General features: G+C 49.1%; 1 protein-coding gene and 1 long non-coding RNA gene across 6 annotated transcripts in view; one reads left to right on the top strand and one right to left on the bottom strand.

Annotated features, from left to right (window-relative positions):
- The window catches only part of STK10 (serine/threonine kinase 10), a 116724-nt gene that overhangs the window by 90552 nt on the left and 11603 nt on the right, over positions 1 to 14569 (top strand). The window contains exons 11-17 of the mRNA XM_019450302.2: positions 2552 to 2675; positions 3094 to 3273; positions 7355 to 7447; positions 10310 to 10439; positions 12212 to 12336; positions 13322 to 13510; positions 14072 to 14197. Of these exons, the coding sequence (XP_019305847.2) occupies positions 2552 to 2675; positions 3094 to 3273; positions 7355 to 7447; positions 10310 to 10439; positions 12212 to 12336; positions 13322 to 13510; positions 14072 to 14197 (967 nt within the window). The remainder of the gene's footprint in view (positions 1 to 2551; positions 2676 to 3093; positions 3274 to 7354; positions 7448 to 10309; positions 10440 to 12211; positions 12337 to 13321; positions 13511 to 14071; positions 14198 to 14569) is intronic.
- LOC109267496 (uncharacterized) overlaps positions 1677 to 14569 on the bottom strand; it is a 71227-nt gene continuing 58334 nt past the window's right edge. For all 5 annotated transcript variants that reach the window (XR_008423745.1, XR_008423747.1, XR_008423746.1 and 2 more), the window contains 2 exons: positions 3866 to 4051; positions 1677 to 3529 (listed from right to left, as the gene is read on the bottom strand). This is a non-coding gene — a long non-coding RNA (uncharacterized LOC109267496). The remainder of the gene's footprint in view (positions 3530 to 3865; positions 4052 to 14569) is intronic.

Genomic DNA, 14569 nt, shown 5'->3' with positions numbered 1-14569 from the left:
GAAGCTCAGGCAGGGGGTGGGAGGATGGTTGCTTTTGGAGGATGACACCACCTTCCATTTTCACAGTCACCTGGGAGGCAACCTGTCTCCTAAGTGTCAGACCTCACTGGCTGAGTTTCCTTTCCATCATCTCCGGTTTGGGCTTCTGGGTTGACATTCTAGATCCACCATACCCCATCTAGAATGGATGCCCTCTGGCCCTGGCCGGCTGTGTGCTGCTCAGGTTTGAAAGGTGAGACTTCGCAGAGGTTGAGAAGCTTTTCTTATTTGCCTGTCATGGTCCAGAGGGCTGAGTGTTCCGAATATCGAATACCACCCCCCCCCCCCCACCCCAAGCCTTGCTCTGCAGGGGTGCGGAAGGCTCTCATTGTTTCCTGGCTGGCAGTCCCCGCCTCCTTCCCCTCCCCTCTTGTCCCTGTAATACCTGGATTCGAGGATTTCCAGAGGATTGGGTCACACACAGGCTTTTGAACCATGTGATCAGATATTCACTCTCCCAGTTTGAGGCTTCTAGGTCAGAGTTTTTCCTGTTTTTCCCTAAGATTGCCAGTGCCAGTGCCCGCCTTCTTAAGAATCAGCCTGTCTCTTGTCCTGCCTTCCCTTGTGAGAACTCAGGTGGGGCAGGGAGGTAATATTAGAACCTGGCTGCCCACCTTCTTTTGTATGCCTTTGCTCTTTGGTCAGGTGTTCTCTGAGTCAGTTTCTCTGGAGTCAGGATTTCTATTTCTTCATTAACACTCTCAACCCTATCACTGCCCCAAGAGCAGAGGCTCCGATGGAAGCTTCCTTATGTGGCTATTTTGCCTCTTCTTTCTCATGCTCACTCCAGCAGCTCCCACTTAGTTTGTTAGTAACAAACTTAGCACGTTTTACCTCTTAGTTACCATGTTGGCATTATCTGCGGTAGACGTTATCTGCACATTTTACAGGTGACGGAACAGGGGCCTAGAGTTTGAGTGACTGACTGAAGGCGCCCAGCAGAAAGTGAGCAGAGCTATGATTTAAACAAAGTCCCTCCTGAGGGGCCACCAGGGAGTCCTGATTCATAGTCAGGAGGTCCAAGTTCCTTCTGCATCATTTTCTTTTTTCTTTTATTATTTTTTAAATGTTTATTTATTTTTGAGAGAGAGACAGACCACAAGTGGGAGAGGGCAGAGACAGAGGGAGACACAGAATCTAAAGCAGGATCCAGGCTCTGAGCTGTCAGCACAGAGCCTGACGCAGGGCTCGAACCCACGAACTGTGAGATCATGACCTGAGCCGAAGTCAGAAGCTTAACTGACTGAGCCACTCAGGAGCCCCATCATTTTCTTTTCTGATAACATAAATGATATATACCAGTCTTTAATGGATTTGTCCAGAAACACAATTAACGCTTTGAAGTTTATCCTGCAATTATTTTTTTCTGTGAATAAACACATGTACACATCACCAATAATGTGATATAAAATTAAGGTCTATTATGTGATTTAGGTCAGGTTTTTATTGTATTATATTTTGAATAGGTAATATCATGGTTCAAAATTCAAAAAAAACAACAAAAAAGGAGAGGGGTAAACTGTGAAAAATCTCCCTCCCTTTTCTGCCAGCAACCAGTTCCCCTATCTGTGTTAATATTTTATGTAAAACTTGATTTTTTTTATGGTTGTATACACAAAATTAACATCATATGGATACCAGATGCATGCATTTTAATTTATTTAATTAGACATAGATAATGGACATTTAAGTCATTTCAAATTTTGTGCTATTCTAAATAATTTTGTTATGGATATCCTTATTCAGTTGTGCTGTGCATCTATAAATATTTCTTTAGAATTAATATCTAGAAATGGAAATACTATGTTAAAAGGCATGAACTTATTACCAAACTGTCTGCCAGAAATGTACCAATTTATACTTATGAGCAGGTTGTGAAAGTATCAACTTCCCCTATAGTCTAGCCTTTTTAATGAAAACAGAATTTTTAATTTGCATTTCATATCCATATTAGGTAAATTTAAATTTTTTTGTTTTTGTTTTTTGGTTCATGTCTACTTATGTTTTGTGTCCCTTTTTAAATTAAAAAACATTTTTTTAAATGTCTATCCATTTTTGAGAGGGGAGGGCGGGGGGAGGGACAGAGAGACAGAGAGAGAGAGAGAGAGAGAGAGAGAGGAGACCAGAATCCAAAGCAGGCTCCAGGCTCCGAGCTGTCAGCACAGAGCCTGACGCAGGGCTCAAACCCACGAACCACGAGATCATGACCTGAGCCAAAGTTGGGTGTTCAACCGATTGAGCCACCCAGGCGCCCCTTGTGTGCCTTTTTAAAAGTAGGCTGCTCCTGTTTTTCTTATTGATTTGTAAGGACTCACTCTTTATATGTTAAGATTATTAATGTTCTGTCTGTCAATAAATGTCAAATTAAGCCTGAGTTCTAGTCCTGCCTCTGCCCCCAGACTTCTGTGATGCCGTTCCACACTCCAGCCTTCAGTGTCTCTGGCTATGAATTATGTGCCCTCTGAGGCGGGCCACTTTCTGACTGACATGTCCGCATCCTTTAACCCTTCAGGCGCCAGGAGCTCCGAGAGCTTCGGCTGCTCCAGAAAGAAGAACACCGGAACCAGACCCAGCTGAGCAGCAAGCATGAGCTGCAGCTGGAGCAGATGCATAAGCGTTTTGAACAAGAAATCAATGTGAGTGTGAGGACAGATGGGTCCCTGGAGGGCTTCTTGTCTCCGTGTTTTCTTTAGGGGCAGGAGACAGCCCGGTTCCTTTGGTTTCTTGGTCTCCTGGGCCACTGACTCATAAACACAGGATCTCATGAAGGTCACAGAGCTCCTCTGAGTCACAGAGGAGGACCTCTAGAGGGAGACCGACCTTTGCCGAGCACCACGCAAGAACTCTGCAAGGCAGATGGTCTGGCCTCCCTTTTGTACAGAGGCAGCAGAGACTCCGGTTAAATGACTCGCCCCGGGTCGTACAGCAGAGAGGTGCAGAGCTGGGATTCGGGCCCCGGTCTGAAGATAAACTCTGGGCTCTCCCCATCTTGCATCCCATCTTCCTCCCAGGTATAAAGAGGCTTTGCTCAGTTTCTCCTTCTGCTCCTTCCAGGCCAAGAAGAAGTTCTTTGACACGGAGCTGGAGAACCTGGAACGCCAGCAGAAGCAGCAGGTGGAGAAGATGGAGCAGGACCATGCCGTGCGCCGCCGGGAGGAGGCCAGGCGGATCCGCCTGGAGCAGGATCGGGACTATGCCAAGTTCCAGGAGCAGCTCAAACTGATGAAGAAGGAGGTGAATATGTGCCGGGCGGAGGCCAGGGGCTCTAGGACGCAAGTGATCGAAACCGCAGCTCAGTCCCGCTTCAGCAACAGAGGAGAGGAGACTCTGGGGAGCTCATGTATCTGAAAAGCTCACGTCCATGTGTCGGGATTCGTGTACTCCAGCTGCGTCACGAGGAGCTACTTCTCTGTCATTTGGGCTCTCCTTTCCTGTGTTGACTTGGCTCCCAGGCAGCTTCCTGTATGTAGTCCCAGCTCAGCAACCCCAGCTGAAAGAGAGTAGGGGAGGAGGAAGGGCTGGCAGCCCAGGGGGATCTGAGATGCTTTCACCAGAGCAGGGGAACAGGTGCCGGGTGGCAAACACAATATGTCTTCTGTGCCCTGCCCTCTCTTCTCCCAAAACAACAGTCCCCTAGTTGGGACCCATGTGGCTCTTCTCTTTTCTCTCCCAGCTGAACAGGTGGGGGGGGGGGGTAGGTGACAAAGAGGTAGATGGTCCCGAGACAAGGGGAGGGAGGTGAGTCTCCTAGCCTGCCCTGGGGAAGGGCATCTGGGTCCCAAATAACAGCTCACACCTCCCTCTGTGGAGCCTGGGACATACTTACTGGGCCATTCCCAGTCTTCAGACAAAGACTTCACCCTTCTAAGGGTGGTCCGTGGTGCTGCAGGCTTCAGAGCCCAGCTCCCAGACTGCAGTCTGTGGGGGTGACATTTGTATCCAAGGGGCCTCAGGCAGCTGCAGGGGCTAGGCTGGAGCTGGAGCACAAAACTTAAGCGGGGGCGCCAAAAACCTTGGTAATCAAGACAAATAATATTGTAGCGTAGTGTTTTAACATCAAAATTATTCCAGAAAAGTCATGGTGAACAGACTGTTGGCTATTTAAAGTCAGGATTCAACAGGGCCAGGTTTAGGGTAAGGCGGTGAGAATGAGTCCTACAAGTATAGGGTGGATCCTGTCTGTATTTACAATTTTGATATTATGTTCGTGGCGTGAATTTTGATTTTTAAATTTTTATTTATTTTTTAAAAAATCTTTATTTTTGAGAGAGAGTGAGAGCACATGTGCACGCAGGGGAGAGACGATCCGAAGCCGGCTCTGCATTGACAGTAGATAGCCCGATGCAGGGCTTGAACTCATGAACCGTGAGATCATGATCTGAGCCAAAGTCAGATATTTAACTAACTGAGCCATCCAGGAGCCCCCGAATTTTGATTTTTTTTTTTTTAAATGTAGTTTTATCTTCATTACTGAGATTTTTGGTATTCCTTTTTATGCCCGCGGTGAGTGCCTCACTGGCCTTACCCTGGTCCTGGCTCTCTTGCTGGGGTACAGTGCTGACACTAAGCATACCCCCTAGCTCCAGGGCAAGTGCAGGGAGCACAGTCTTGGGAGTCAGGTCTGGTTCTGAGTCGTGGCTCTGGATCACTAACTATTGAGCTTTGGACAAGTGATCTTCCTGAGCCCTAGTTACCTCCTATCAAAATGAGAGCTATTCAGCACCTGTTTTATTGACTGTCTACATGTATGGCCCTGTGCTAGGTGCTGGGGGTACTGAGCAGAATAGATAGGGACTCTACCCTCAAGAAGCTGTTAATTGCCATGGAATCCAGAAGTTTTTGGCCATTTCTGATATTCATTAAAAATTTTGTTTTTGAGAGGGAGAAAGAGAGCACAAGGGGGGAGGGAGGGGCGGGGGGGGCGGAGAGAGAGAGAGAGAGAGCGCGCGAATGCTAAGTAGGCTCCATGCTCAGTATGGAGTCCAACATGGTGCTTGATCCCATGACCCTGGGATCATGACCTAAGCCAAAATCAAGAGTCAGACGCTTAACCAACTGAGCCATCCAGGCGCCCCTGCTGTGCATTTTCCATTCCAGTCGCTTTCTCCCCAAAACACAAATATTAGACCTTTGGTATTTTCCTGTAAGTCCCTAAACCCTTAGTTTTCATAATTTTTATTAGTCTTCAAATTCACGGGCTCTTCTGCCGCCTCCACTCCACCCTGGGTCCATCCAGTGCCTTCTGTGTTTACTGTTAGATGCTGTATTGTTTGGTCCTAAGCTTTCTAATTGTCTCTGTTTTAGAGTTTGTATTTCTCTGTGGCAACATTCTCTCTCTCCATTAATCTCAAATATGTTTACCTTTACCTGACAGAGTGTGGTTATAATAGCTGCTTTATAGTTTTTGTCTGATAATTCCAGCATCTGTGCCATCTTGGAATTGGTATGTGATGATTTTTTTTCTTTGCAAATGGGTCACATTTCCTGATTCTTTGTACGTAGAGTAATTTTGGATTGTATCATTGACATTTTGAATGTTCTAGTCTGTGGACTCTGGGTCCTGTTACAGTCTGGAGAGTGTTGACATTTTTGTTTTAGCAGGCAGTTGATCTTGTTAGGTTCAGACCACAGGTTCTGTCCTGTCTTCTGTGGGCGGTGGCTCTGATCGTAGTATAGTTTTCAAAGCCCCTGCTGTACTGCCTTGGGTCTGTCTTGCTCCTGCTCGGCACAGGTGAACTTGAGACATGCGTGGGGTCACACACAGAATTAGGGTTTCCCTCCTGCTGTCTTCTCTCTGGGATTCTTCCCACACTCTCTGACCCGCACAGGCCCCTCTTCCTGGTTCTCTGGCCAGAAACATGAAGTTTCTTACAGAGTCTTAGTTACCTTTCCCATTGCACTGCTGTGCAGGTCTGAGAGTGGTGCAAAGCCAGGACAGCAAAAGGGGAAAAAAAACCAAAAACTAGGAAACTCGCTCCTGTGCTGGCCCCTCCTACAAGTTTTGACTCTTCTGATAGTCATCTGCTTTTGTTTACTTTCCAGAGTCCTCAGGTAGTTGTTTTTTGTATTTTATCCAGGGTTTTTCATTGTGATCAGCAGGACAGGGAGGCTGTTTTGCCTTACGCTGACCATGCCAGAAGAACTCCCCTGGAATGTTCTTTTGATCATGGACAGTATTTTTCCACCAGCTGCTCCTAAGAGCCTTCCATCAGTGAGTTTGGAGTGGTGTTTCAGGCACCTGTAGAGGTGTGGGTTCCTCAGAACCGTCTGAGGAACTCTGGGTGCCTTGGAGAGAAATGTCATGAATCTCTTCTCCCTCTTCTGTTATAAAAGACAGAAACTGGGGGCACCTGGCTGGCTCATTCAGTAGAGTGTGCAGCTCTTGATCTCAGGGTTGTGAGATAGAACCCCACATTTGGTGTAGAGATTACTTACCAAAAACAAAACAAAACAAAACAAAAGAAACCCATTTCCAGCTGGCTTGAGAACACTTACTGGCCCTGATCGGGAGGGCAGAAGTATCACCAGGAACCCTTCTTTTTCATGTTTTGGCATTGCTTCCCTGCATTCATCTTTGTCTCTGGCGGGCCCTTCCAGGGTGGCCCACCATGGCCTACATCCTAGTTTAGCAACCCCGGAGGACAGAGATCTGCTTTCCTCGATAGTTCCAGCACACATCCTAAAGCTCTCACTGGCCCAGCAAGGTGTCTGAACCAATCCCTGAGGCCAGGGCATGGAACATGTTGACCGACAGCCTGCATCATATGTGTGCCTGGCCTAGAGCCAGATGGAGGTGGCCGGGGGCGGGGGGGGGGGGGGGGGCGGGGCGGGTATCAGCACCACCTGAACCTCAGGAACGGAGGAGATGTCACCCTTGAGGGGTGAGAAATATCTTAGATCATTATAAGGGTTTAACAGATTGACAGTTTGTGGGATTAATATTTCTTGGGGGTGGGTGATTAGGAAGAAAATGTCTACAGAGGTTTCTGGGGGCACAGTATGAAGAAAGGTTGACAAAGTCTGCCCTCAAGGAAGGGGAGGTGATGCTCTCAGAAGGCCGCAGGATGTCAAGCAGCAAAAGCAGGACCTCTTCGCTCTGGGGGAGTCTGAAACCCAAGCCAGCAGCAGACAGGAGTAGGCCAGAGAGGACTACCTGTCAGGGGCTTGGTGGAGAGCGGGGTGGGGGGCCAGTGTCTAGAAAGCTGCACCTCGCCTCTGGCCTCCCTGGCCCAGGAGTTCTGGTGTTGTAGTCTTTCTTTCTAGGAAGTGTGAGGAGGGACGCTGACCCAGCCGCTGTCTTCTGTTTCTGGTACAGGTGAAGAACGAGGTGGAGAGGCTTCCGAGGCAGCAGCGGAAGGAGAGCATGAAGCAGAAAATGGAGGAGCACGCACAGAAGAAGCAGCTTCTCGTGAGTCCTTGCCCTCGGTCAGCGAGTCCCAGGTTGGAGGACCCGAGTGATGACCAGGTTCCTCCTCTGTCTCAAGTCCAGCCTATTTTGTTGGCACCTCCCTCATGCAGCCTTCCTTGATTGCTCTCGCTCCAGGTAGAAGTGAGCTCCCTGTCTCTGGACACCCCAGCCCTTTACATCCGTGTCTTAGGGTTGTTTGTAGGCCATGTCTCCTTGAATAACCCAGTACATCCACCTGCCCACTTGGCACCTTTTAGAATCTTAAGACAAACCCATGACCTCCCAGACCTGGTCCTGTTCTTGTATTCTGAGGGGCACTGTCCTTCATCCTGCTGTCAGGCCAGAAACGTTGTTATTTCTGACTGTTCCTTTCCTTCCAACCCTTTATCACCTCCTGAAGCATGGATTTTGTTTTTTTGTTTTTAAGCTCCAAACTGTCTCTGGATCTGCTAACTTTGTCAATATCTCTGTGACTTCATAGCGATTGTCATCTTTTGCCTGGACTACTGCAGTAGCCTCCCAGCTAGTCTCCCTGCTTCCTCTCTTGCTCTCCTGCAATTTTCTCTCCCACCAGCCAGTGTAATCAACATGAACTCCAGATCTCATCATGTCACCCTCCCCCTATAGCCTTGTGTCCTGAAAACCTTCAGGGGCTCCCACTTTGTGTATAAGATAAGACCAGCCTCCTCATGTGCTTACAAGGCCCTGTCTGTCTGGCCCCTGCTAGCCTCTCCCCGCTCCACTCGATCCTCCCAGCCCCAGCCTCACTGGCCTTCTCCTTAGCCCTTGTCGGACCATGTGCTTGTTTTTCTCCCACTGGGGCGTCTGTACATTTTGCTGCCTCTGCCCCCAAATGTATAGAAAATTAGAGTCTACACTTAAAATGCTTTTGTATATTACCCAGTTTAGCATTCATGGCTTATCAGGGTAGGTGCTATTTGTTTTTCCCTTTACAGAGAAAGAAAGCAAGGCTTAGAGAGGTGACTTTGTAGAGTTAATGGTATGGGGCAAGGCTTGAAACTCAGTCTGACTCCAGACTTCATGTTCTCTCCAGGACACCATCATACTTTCCTACAACCTGTCCTTTGGTGCTGTGATCAGAAAAAAAAAATGCAGGGCTGGGGAGGGTGGGGGAGATAGGCCCCGACCCCACACAGGGAGAGCATATTGGGCCTTTAAGGGGGCCATTCTCGCAAGGGCATCAAGAGCCTCAAAAATGTACACATTATTGGCCTGGGTTTTTTTGCTTCTAGAGACTAATCCTAAGGATTAATCATCACAGAAGTTCACAAATATTTAGCTACCAGAGTATGAAGAAATACTCCATCTAAAATAGAGACAACTTGGGGCACCCGGCGGGGCTCAGTCAGTTAAGCATCCAACTCTTGATTTTGGCTCAGGTCACGATCTCACAATTCATGAGTTTGAGCACCACATCAGGGTCTGTGTGGCCAGCACAGAGCCTAATTGGGATTCCTCTCTCACTCTCTTCTCTGCCTCTTCCTCTCTCTCTCTCTCTCTCTCTCTCTCTCTCTCTCTCTCTCTCTGCAAATAAATACATAAACATAAAAGAAAATAGAGACAACTTGGAAATAAATTATTAGGTATTGGGTGAATAAGGTTAGGGTATACCTACCTGTGCCATGAAATGTTTTCGGCCATCAAAACTCATTTGATAGAAGATTACATTATCACTAAAGGTATTTTTACATTACGTTATCATTAAAGGTATTTTTAATTTTTAAAAATTATAGTAAGATAAGGCATAACGAATTTAGCACCTTAACCGTTTTTAAGCATACAGTTCAGTAGTATTAGGTACATTCACACTGTTGTGCAAACCATCACCACTGTCCGTGTCCAGAACAGTTTATCTTGCAAAACTGAAACTCTACCCATTAGATAATAACACCCCATGCCCTTCCCCCAGTCCCTGGCAACCACTATTCTACTCTCTGCCTCCACAAATCTGACTTCCTGTAAGTGGGATCATATGGTATTTGTCCTTTTGTGTCTGATTTACTTGACATGTCTTTGAGATTCATCCATGTTGTGGCATATGTGGGAATTTTCAGGGCGGAGTAAGATTCCATTGTGCATATATGCCACATTTTGTTTATCCACTCCTCTGTCTGTAGGCACTTGAGTGTTTCCATCCCGTGGCTGTTGTGAATAATGCTGTTATGAACATGGGTGTACAAATCTCTAAGTCCTTTTAAATAATTTGTGAAATACAGATGCAAACATGTTTGTATAGATACACCAAAACCAGCTGCTGCTCCTGGGTGATAGGATTAGTGGGGATTTCTAGTTTCTGCTTACGTGTTCCCTAAAATTTTTAAATTTTAATTTTTTAAATCTGACTATGGAAAATTAAAAACATAGGCAGAAATAGGTATATTAGGAACCCCCACATACCTGTCACCTGTTACCTGGTCTCAGTAATTAGGAGCTCATGTCTACTCACTCCCCCACCCTTCAGGGTTATTTCGAATCACATCCCATGTATCATATCCTTTCACCTGTCAGTGTCTTAGTATGCATCTGTAAAAGAACCCACAATACTATAAAGTCACCTAAGAATTTAAATATTTATCGGTAACTGCTTCATGACATCCCATTTGCAGTTGAGTCATTAGTTACATTTCCATTTGTCTCATGAATGTTTTTTTTTTTTCAATCTGTTGTTTGAATCAGGGTCCATATGAAGCGCATATGCCACAGTTGGTGGACGTGTCTCTAAGTCTCAGGTTTCCCCTGCGTATGTTTTCTTTGCCGATCACGACGACTCCTCTGTAGTAAAAGTAGACATTGAGGTGCCGGAACCGGTGCTAAAGGTCTGTCCTCCTCTCTCCCGCCCAGGACCGGGACTTCCTGGCCAAGCAGAAGGAGGACCTGGAACTGGCAATGAAGAAGATCACTGCGGACAACAGGCGGGAGATCTGTGACAAGGAGCGCGAGTGTCTCACCAGGAAGCAGGAGCTCCTTCGAGGTGGCTGCCAGAGAGTGGGCTGTGCTAGGAACTGCTAGGTTCTTCTCCATCCTAAAACCGAACAGCATCCTTCAGGGCGACACATGGGGAAAGCCTCCACTGCAGTCAGGACTGAGGCACAGAGCCGACATTATTTGACCTCTTTCCTGAGGTTGAGGAAGGAAGAAAGCCAGCAAGCCACGTAGAGTGGGTAGAAACTACGGGGTGGTGGGGAAAGTATCGTGCCCCTTATGACGTCCATCACATGTGGAGTGATGGCTGTGCCAGGCTGTGTGCCAGTTTTCATGGCTCTCTCTCCTTGAATCTTCACCTTAACCCGACAAGTCGTCTTTGTAGACGAGGAAACAAAGGCTTGCGGAGCCACTGTGCTTGGGCCGGGGTTGCTCGGCTAATGCGTGGTAGAATGAGCCTTGAACGTGGATCTCCTCTTGAGGCCGAGTTCCTGACTGCTCTGGTGTGCTGGTGCTCTGATGGGTTTGCGGGCTGGCAAGTCCTTCGAGCCCAAGACCTTCCAGAGACACTAGTGCGGGCCACTCCCGGAGGGAGGAGGGCAGAGGAACTCTAGGGTACAGAGAGAGGGCTTCTGTATCTGGATGGGGTCACTAGCAGGGGAGGTTCTGGGGTAGAGTTCTGAAGGGCAGCAGGGCTTAGGGTCTTTCTTTAGCCCCTTAGGTTTATCTTCTCTATGCCTAGCGGATGTTGGGTGCAGTTTTGTGTGGCGTGCCAAGCAGGTGGGCTCTGAATGGCCAAAAGTCTGCTGTTTGAGCTACACTTGAAACAGTTGGATGGGAGAAGTTCAGAGTTTGGCACCCGTGGGCTTCTGAGAGTCGACAGTCCAGCCTGCGGTAAAGACGTAAACAACATAGGGCTGGTGTACAGGTGCCGTCTCTGGCTTACTTACACAGCAGGTGCTGCGGCCAGGGCTGTGATGGCCGGTGCAGGCAAGCCTTGTAAACCCCTCAGTACTTGGTGTGGGGCAGCAAAACGGGGGTCCTTGATGTTCTGACGTTCTGAAGAGCCACCGCGGTTTCAGGAAAGCCCTCATTTTCTTTTTTGGTCCCATGATGCCAGTAGGAACCACCCTCCTTGTGGGACAGCGCTTCCGACTTTGATAGGAAGCCAAATCACTGTTCTGATGTATTGTGTGGGTAGTTACCAGTTTTCATAGATCAGGAACGCAATGAAATGAAATGAACATTCGTGTGGGTTGAGCACCACCCGCTCCGTGTCTTACAGGGCATGAAGTCTTCATCTGACGCCAGCTCTGTGCCTGTGGCTGAGCAGAAGGTCAATTAATAGACTTCCAGTGATAAAATGCCAGATGCTGTGTCTTAATAATAATGTATACATAAGGGATGTACAATGGCCAAGGAGGGTCTCGTCCATTTTTCAAAGGAGTAAATAGTGACAGGAGGCTGTTCCTGTCTTCTTCATGGGGTTTCGTGAGCCCTTCCCACTGGCCCATTAGGAAGGCAGCAGTGCACTGTGAGCTGAACATAATGGTCTCCCAAGACCATTTCTGCCTCCACGGAATGGTTGCACACGTTTGGTAGAGGTGGAAGTGGAGGCCTGGAGAGGATTTGTTACCCGTCCCAAACCCCAGTGAAAGAGCTGGGTTCTAGTCTCAGTCTCTGGTTTCTCTGGTTCCTGGCTCCATTCGCTTCTCGGTGTACCAGGCTCCTGGGAGCTAACATCTGATGCAGGAGAGGGCAGGGCAGCGCTCAGTGGCACTCTAGCCATTAGCATCTCACCAGGCCTCATGTCGTCCACAGACCGGGAGGCAGCCCTGTGGGAAATGGAGGAGCATCACCTACAGGAGAGGCACCAGCTGGTGAAGCAGCAGCTCAAAGACCAGTACTTCCTCCAGAGGCATGAGCTGGTGCGCAAGCACGAGAAGGTGAGGTCCCAACTTGGGCGGGGCATGGGGCTGCCACCAGAAGCTCTGGGAGGGCCAAGTGGGGCACCACTTGGGTACCATCTGTGCTCCCAAGAGGAGGCAGGCGTTGGTCATGATAAGGCCCTGGGAGGTTCTGTGAGATGTCCTTCCTCTGATGAAAGGGCCAGGAATGGGGGAAGCCCTGCAGGGAAGCAGATGGCAGCTCCCTCACTCAGACACCTTAGTGGGTGCCTTTCACTTTTTTCCTCTTCTCCGTGACCTTTCCATTTTCCCCTAATCTCTCTCTTTTGCATGCATTCCCTCGGAATACTTTTAAGTCTCAACTTAATCACCACCTCTGCCAGGAAGCCTTCCTTACCTCCCTCAGACCAGGCAAGGGCCCCTGCTCTGTGTGGCCAGAGCACTCTTACTTCTATGTAATTGTCTTGATTTGGTCCCCTTAGTGGGAGCAGGGACAAACTGAGATCTGGATGCACAATTAGTGGATAATTACAATTCCTAATCTAAATGCAATGATGGACAAACAGCTTTGGGCTGTGGCGGCTCTGAATAAGGGTGCTCAACCTGGCTTGGAAGTCAGGGGAGGCTCCCTGGAGGAGGTGATACCCATGCCAAGTTTTGAAATACAAATAGGTGTTAGGTGAAGGAAAAATTTATCATGACTTTTAAAAGTATGAATTGACATCTGCCATCAGTAGTGTACGTCTTGCTTTGAGGTATTAGCTTTAATGACATGCCAACCATCGATTAGATGCGAAGGTATTTAGAAGGTAAAAATCCAAAGTGTTACTAACAAAAAGTAACATTTTCTGTTCTCACTTAAAAAATTAACAGTAGAGGTAAAATGATGCCAGACTTGCTCTGCTGAGCATTCAGGGCCACGTGTGTCCTGGGCTCCCGAGCGGAGGGTGGCAGCCTTTGGCCTCTGATCACACCCCCGGCCCAGAGCACACCTGACCTCAGCCCCGGCTGGCTGTGCCCCCAGGAGCGGGAGCAGATGCAACGCTACAACCAGCGCATGGTGGAGCAGCTGAAGGTGCGGCAGCAGCAGGAGAAAGCACGGCTGCCCAAGATTCAGAGGAGCGAGGGCAAGACGCGCATGGCTATGTACAAGAAGAGCCTCCACATCAATGGCGCGGGCAGCGCCTCTGAGCAGCGCGAGAAGATCAAGCAGGTGGGGGCTCTGTGCGTGTACCGCAGTGGGGACAGATGCCGGTTTGGTGGGGCCGAAATACAGGCTGCAGTACGGGGTCTTGGAAGGGGGGTGTCGGTCACAGCCTGGAAGCCTCACAAGCCCCACGGCGAACGTCCCTCCGGCAGACAGAGGGGAGGCTTGGTGTTGCTTTCTCATGCACGGTTCCCTTTCACACTGTGGTGCTTCGATCCTGCGGCTTCCTCTGCTGGTAAACCCCTTCTTCTCATCCACCAAGACCCCACTTGCATGTCACCCATTCGTCTTGGGGACATGGCGCTGGTGGCCCTGGGCTCCCGTGATTCCTGTGTGGTAACGCACATTGTCTTAGCACGTGGCACAGCACAACGTTGTGTCCCCACCAGCCTGGGTCTCCGCTCAGGAAGAGAGCATGGCCTGAATGGTGTAGGGCACTAGGGCTGTGCACAAACCAGCCCCTCTGATGGGGCTTTCTGGAATGGGGTGGGGGTAGGGGCCCCCCCACCCCCCCGCCACCAGCCAGGCCTGTGACCCTCTGAGGCACCCACCCTCCCTCTGTTCCAGTTCTCCCAGCAAGAGGAGAAAAGGCAGAAGTCGGAGCGGCTACAGCAGCAGCAAAAACATGAGAACCAGATGCGGGACATGGTGGCACAGTGTGACAGCAACATGAGCGAGCTGCAGCAGCTGCAGGTACAGGCCTCCCCGCCCCCCTTCTCGCATCGCCTCTGTTCCCGGGACCACAGACTCTACGGTAGGGAAGGACTCTCGTCAGACAAGCCCGGGCTAAAACGGTTCAATCCTGCCATGTCATGCTGGCCAGATCCATCATCTTCCAAGCCATAGTTCCTGCATCCGTAAAATGGGGATGGGGTGGGGTGAGCATTCCTGTTTGGTAGGGCTGAGCTGAAAGTGCTGCGCCTGGGGCCTGGCAGCGGCCTGTGCTGGGCTTCTGGTTCATCACTGTGTCTTGGGACAAGGTGTCCAAGTTACTCCAATACCAAAACCGGACATTACAAGTAAGGAAGATGGCAAACAATGCCTCAACGAGATATTATTAGCAAA

This window comes from Panthera pardus, unplaced genomic scaffold (genome assembly GCF_024362965.1).
Source record: "Panthera pardus isolate Hobbes unplaced genomic scaffold, ASM2436296v1 HiC_scaffold_2, whole genome shotgun sequence".
In the NCBI taxonomy this organism is placed as follows: domain Eukaryota; kingdom Metazoa; phylum Chordata; class Mammalia; order Carnivora; family Felidae; genus Panthera; species Panthera pardus.
This window is presented reverse-complemented; position numbering and strand designations above follow the sequence as displayed.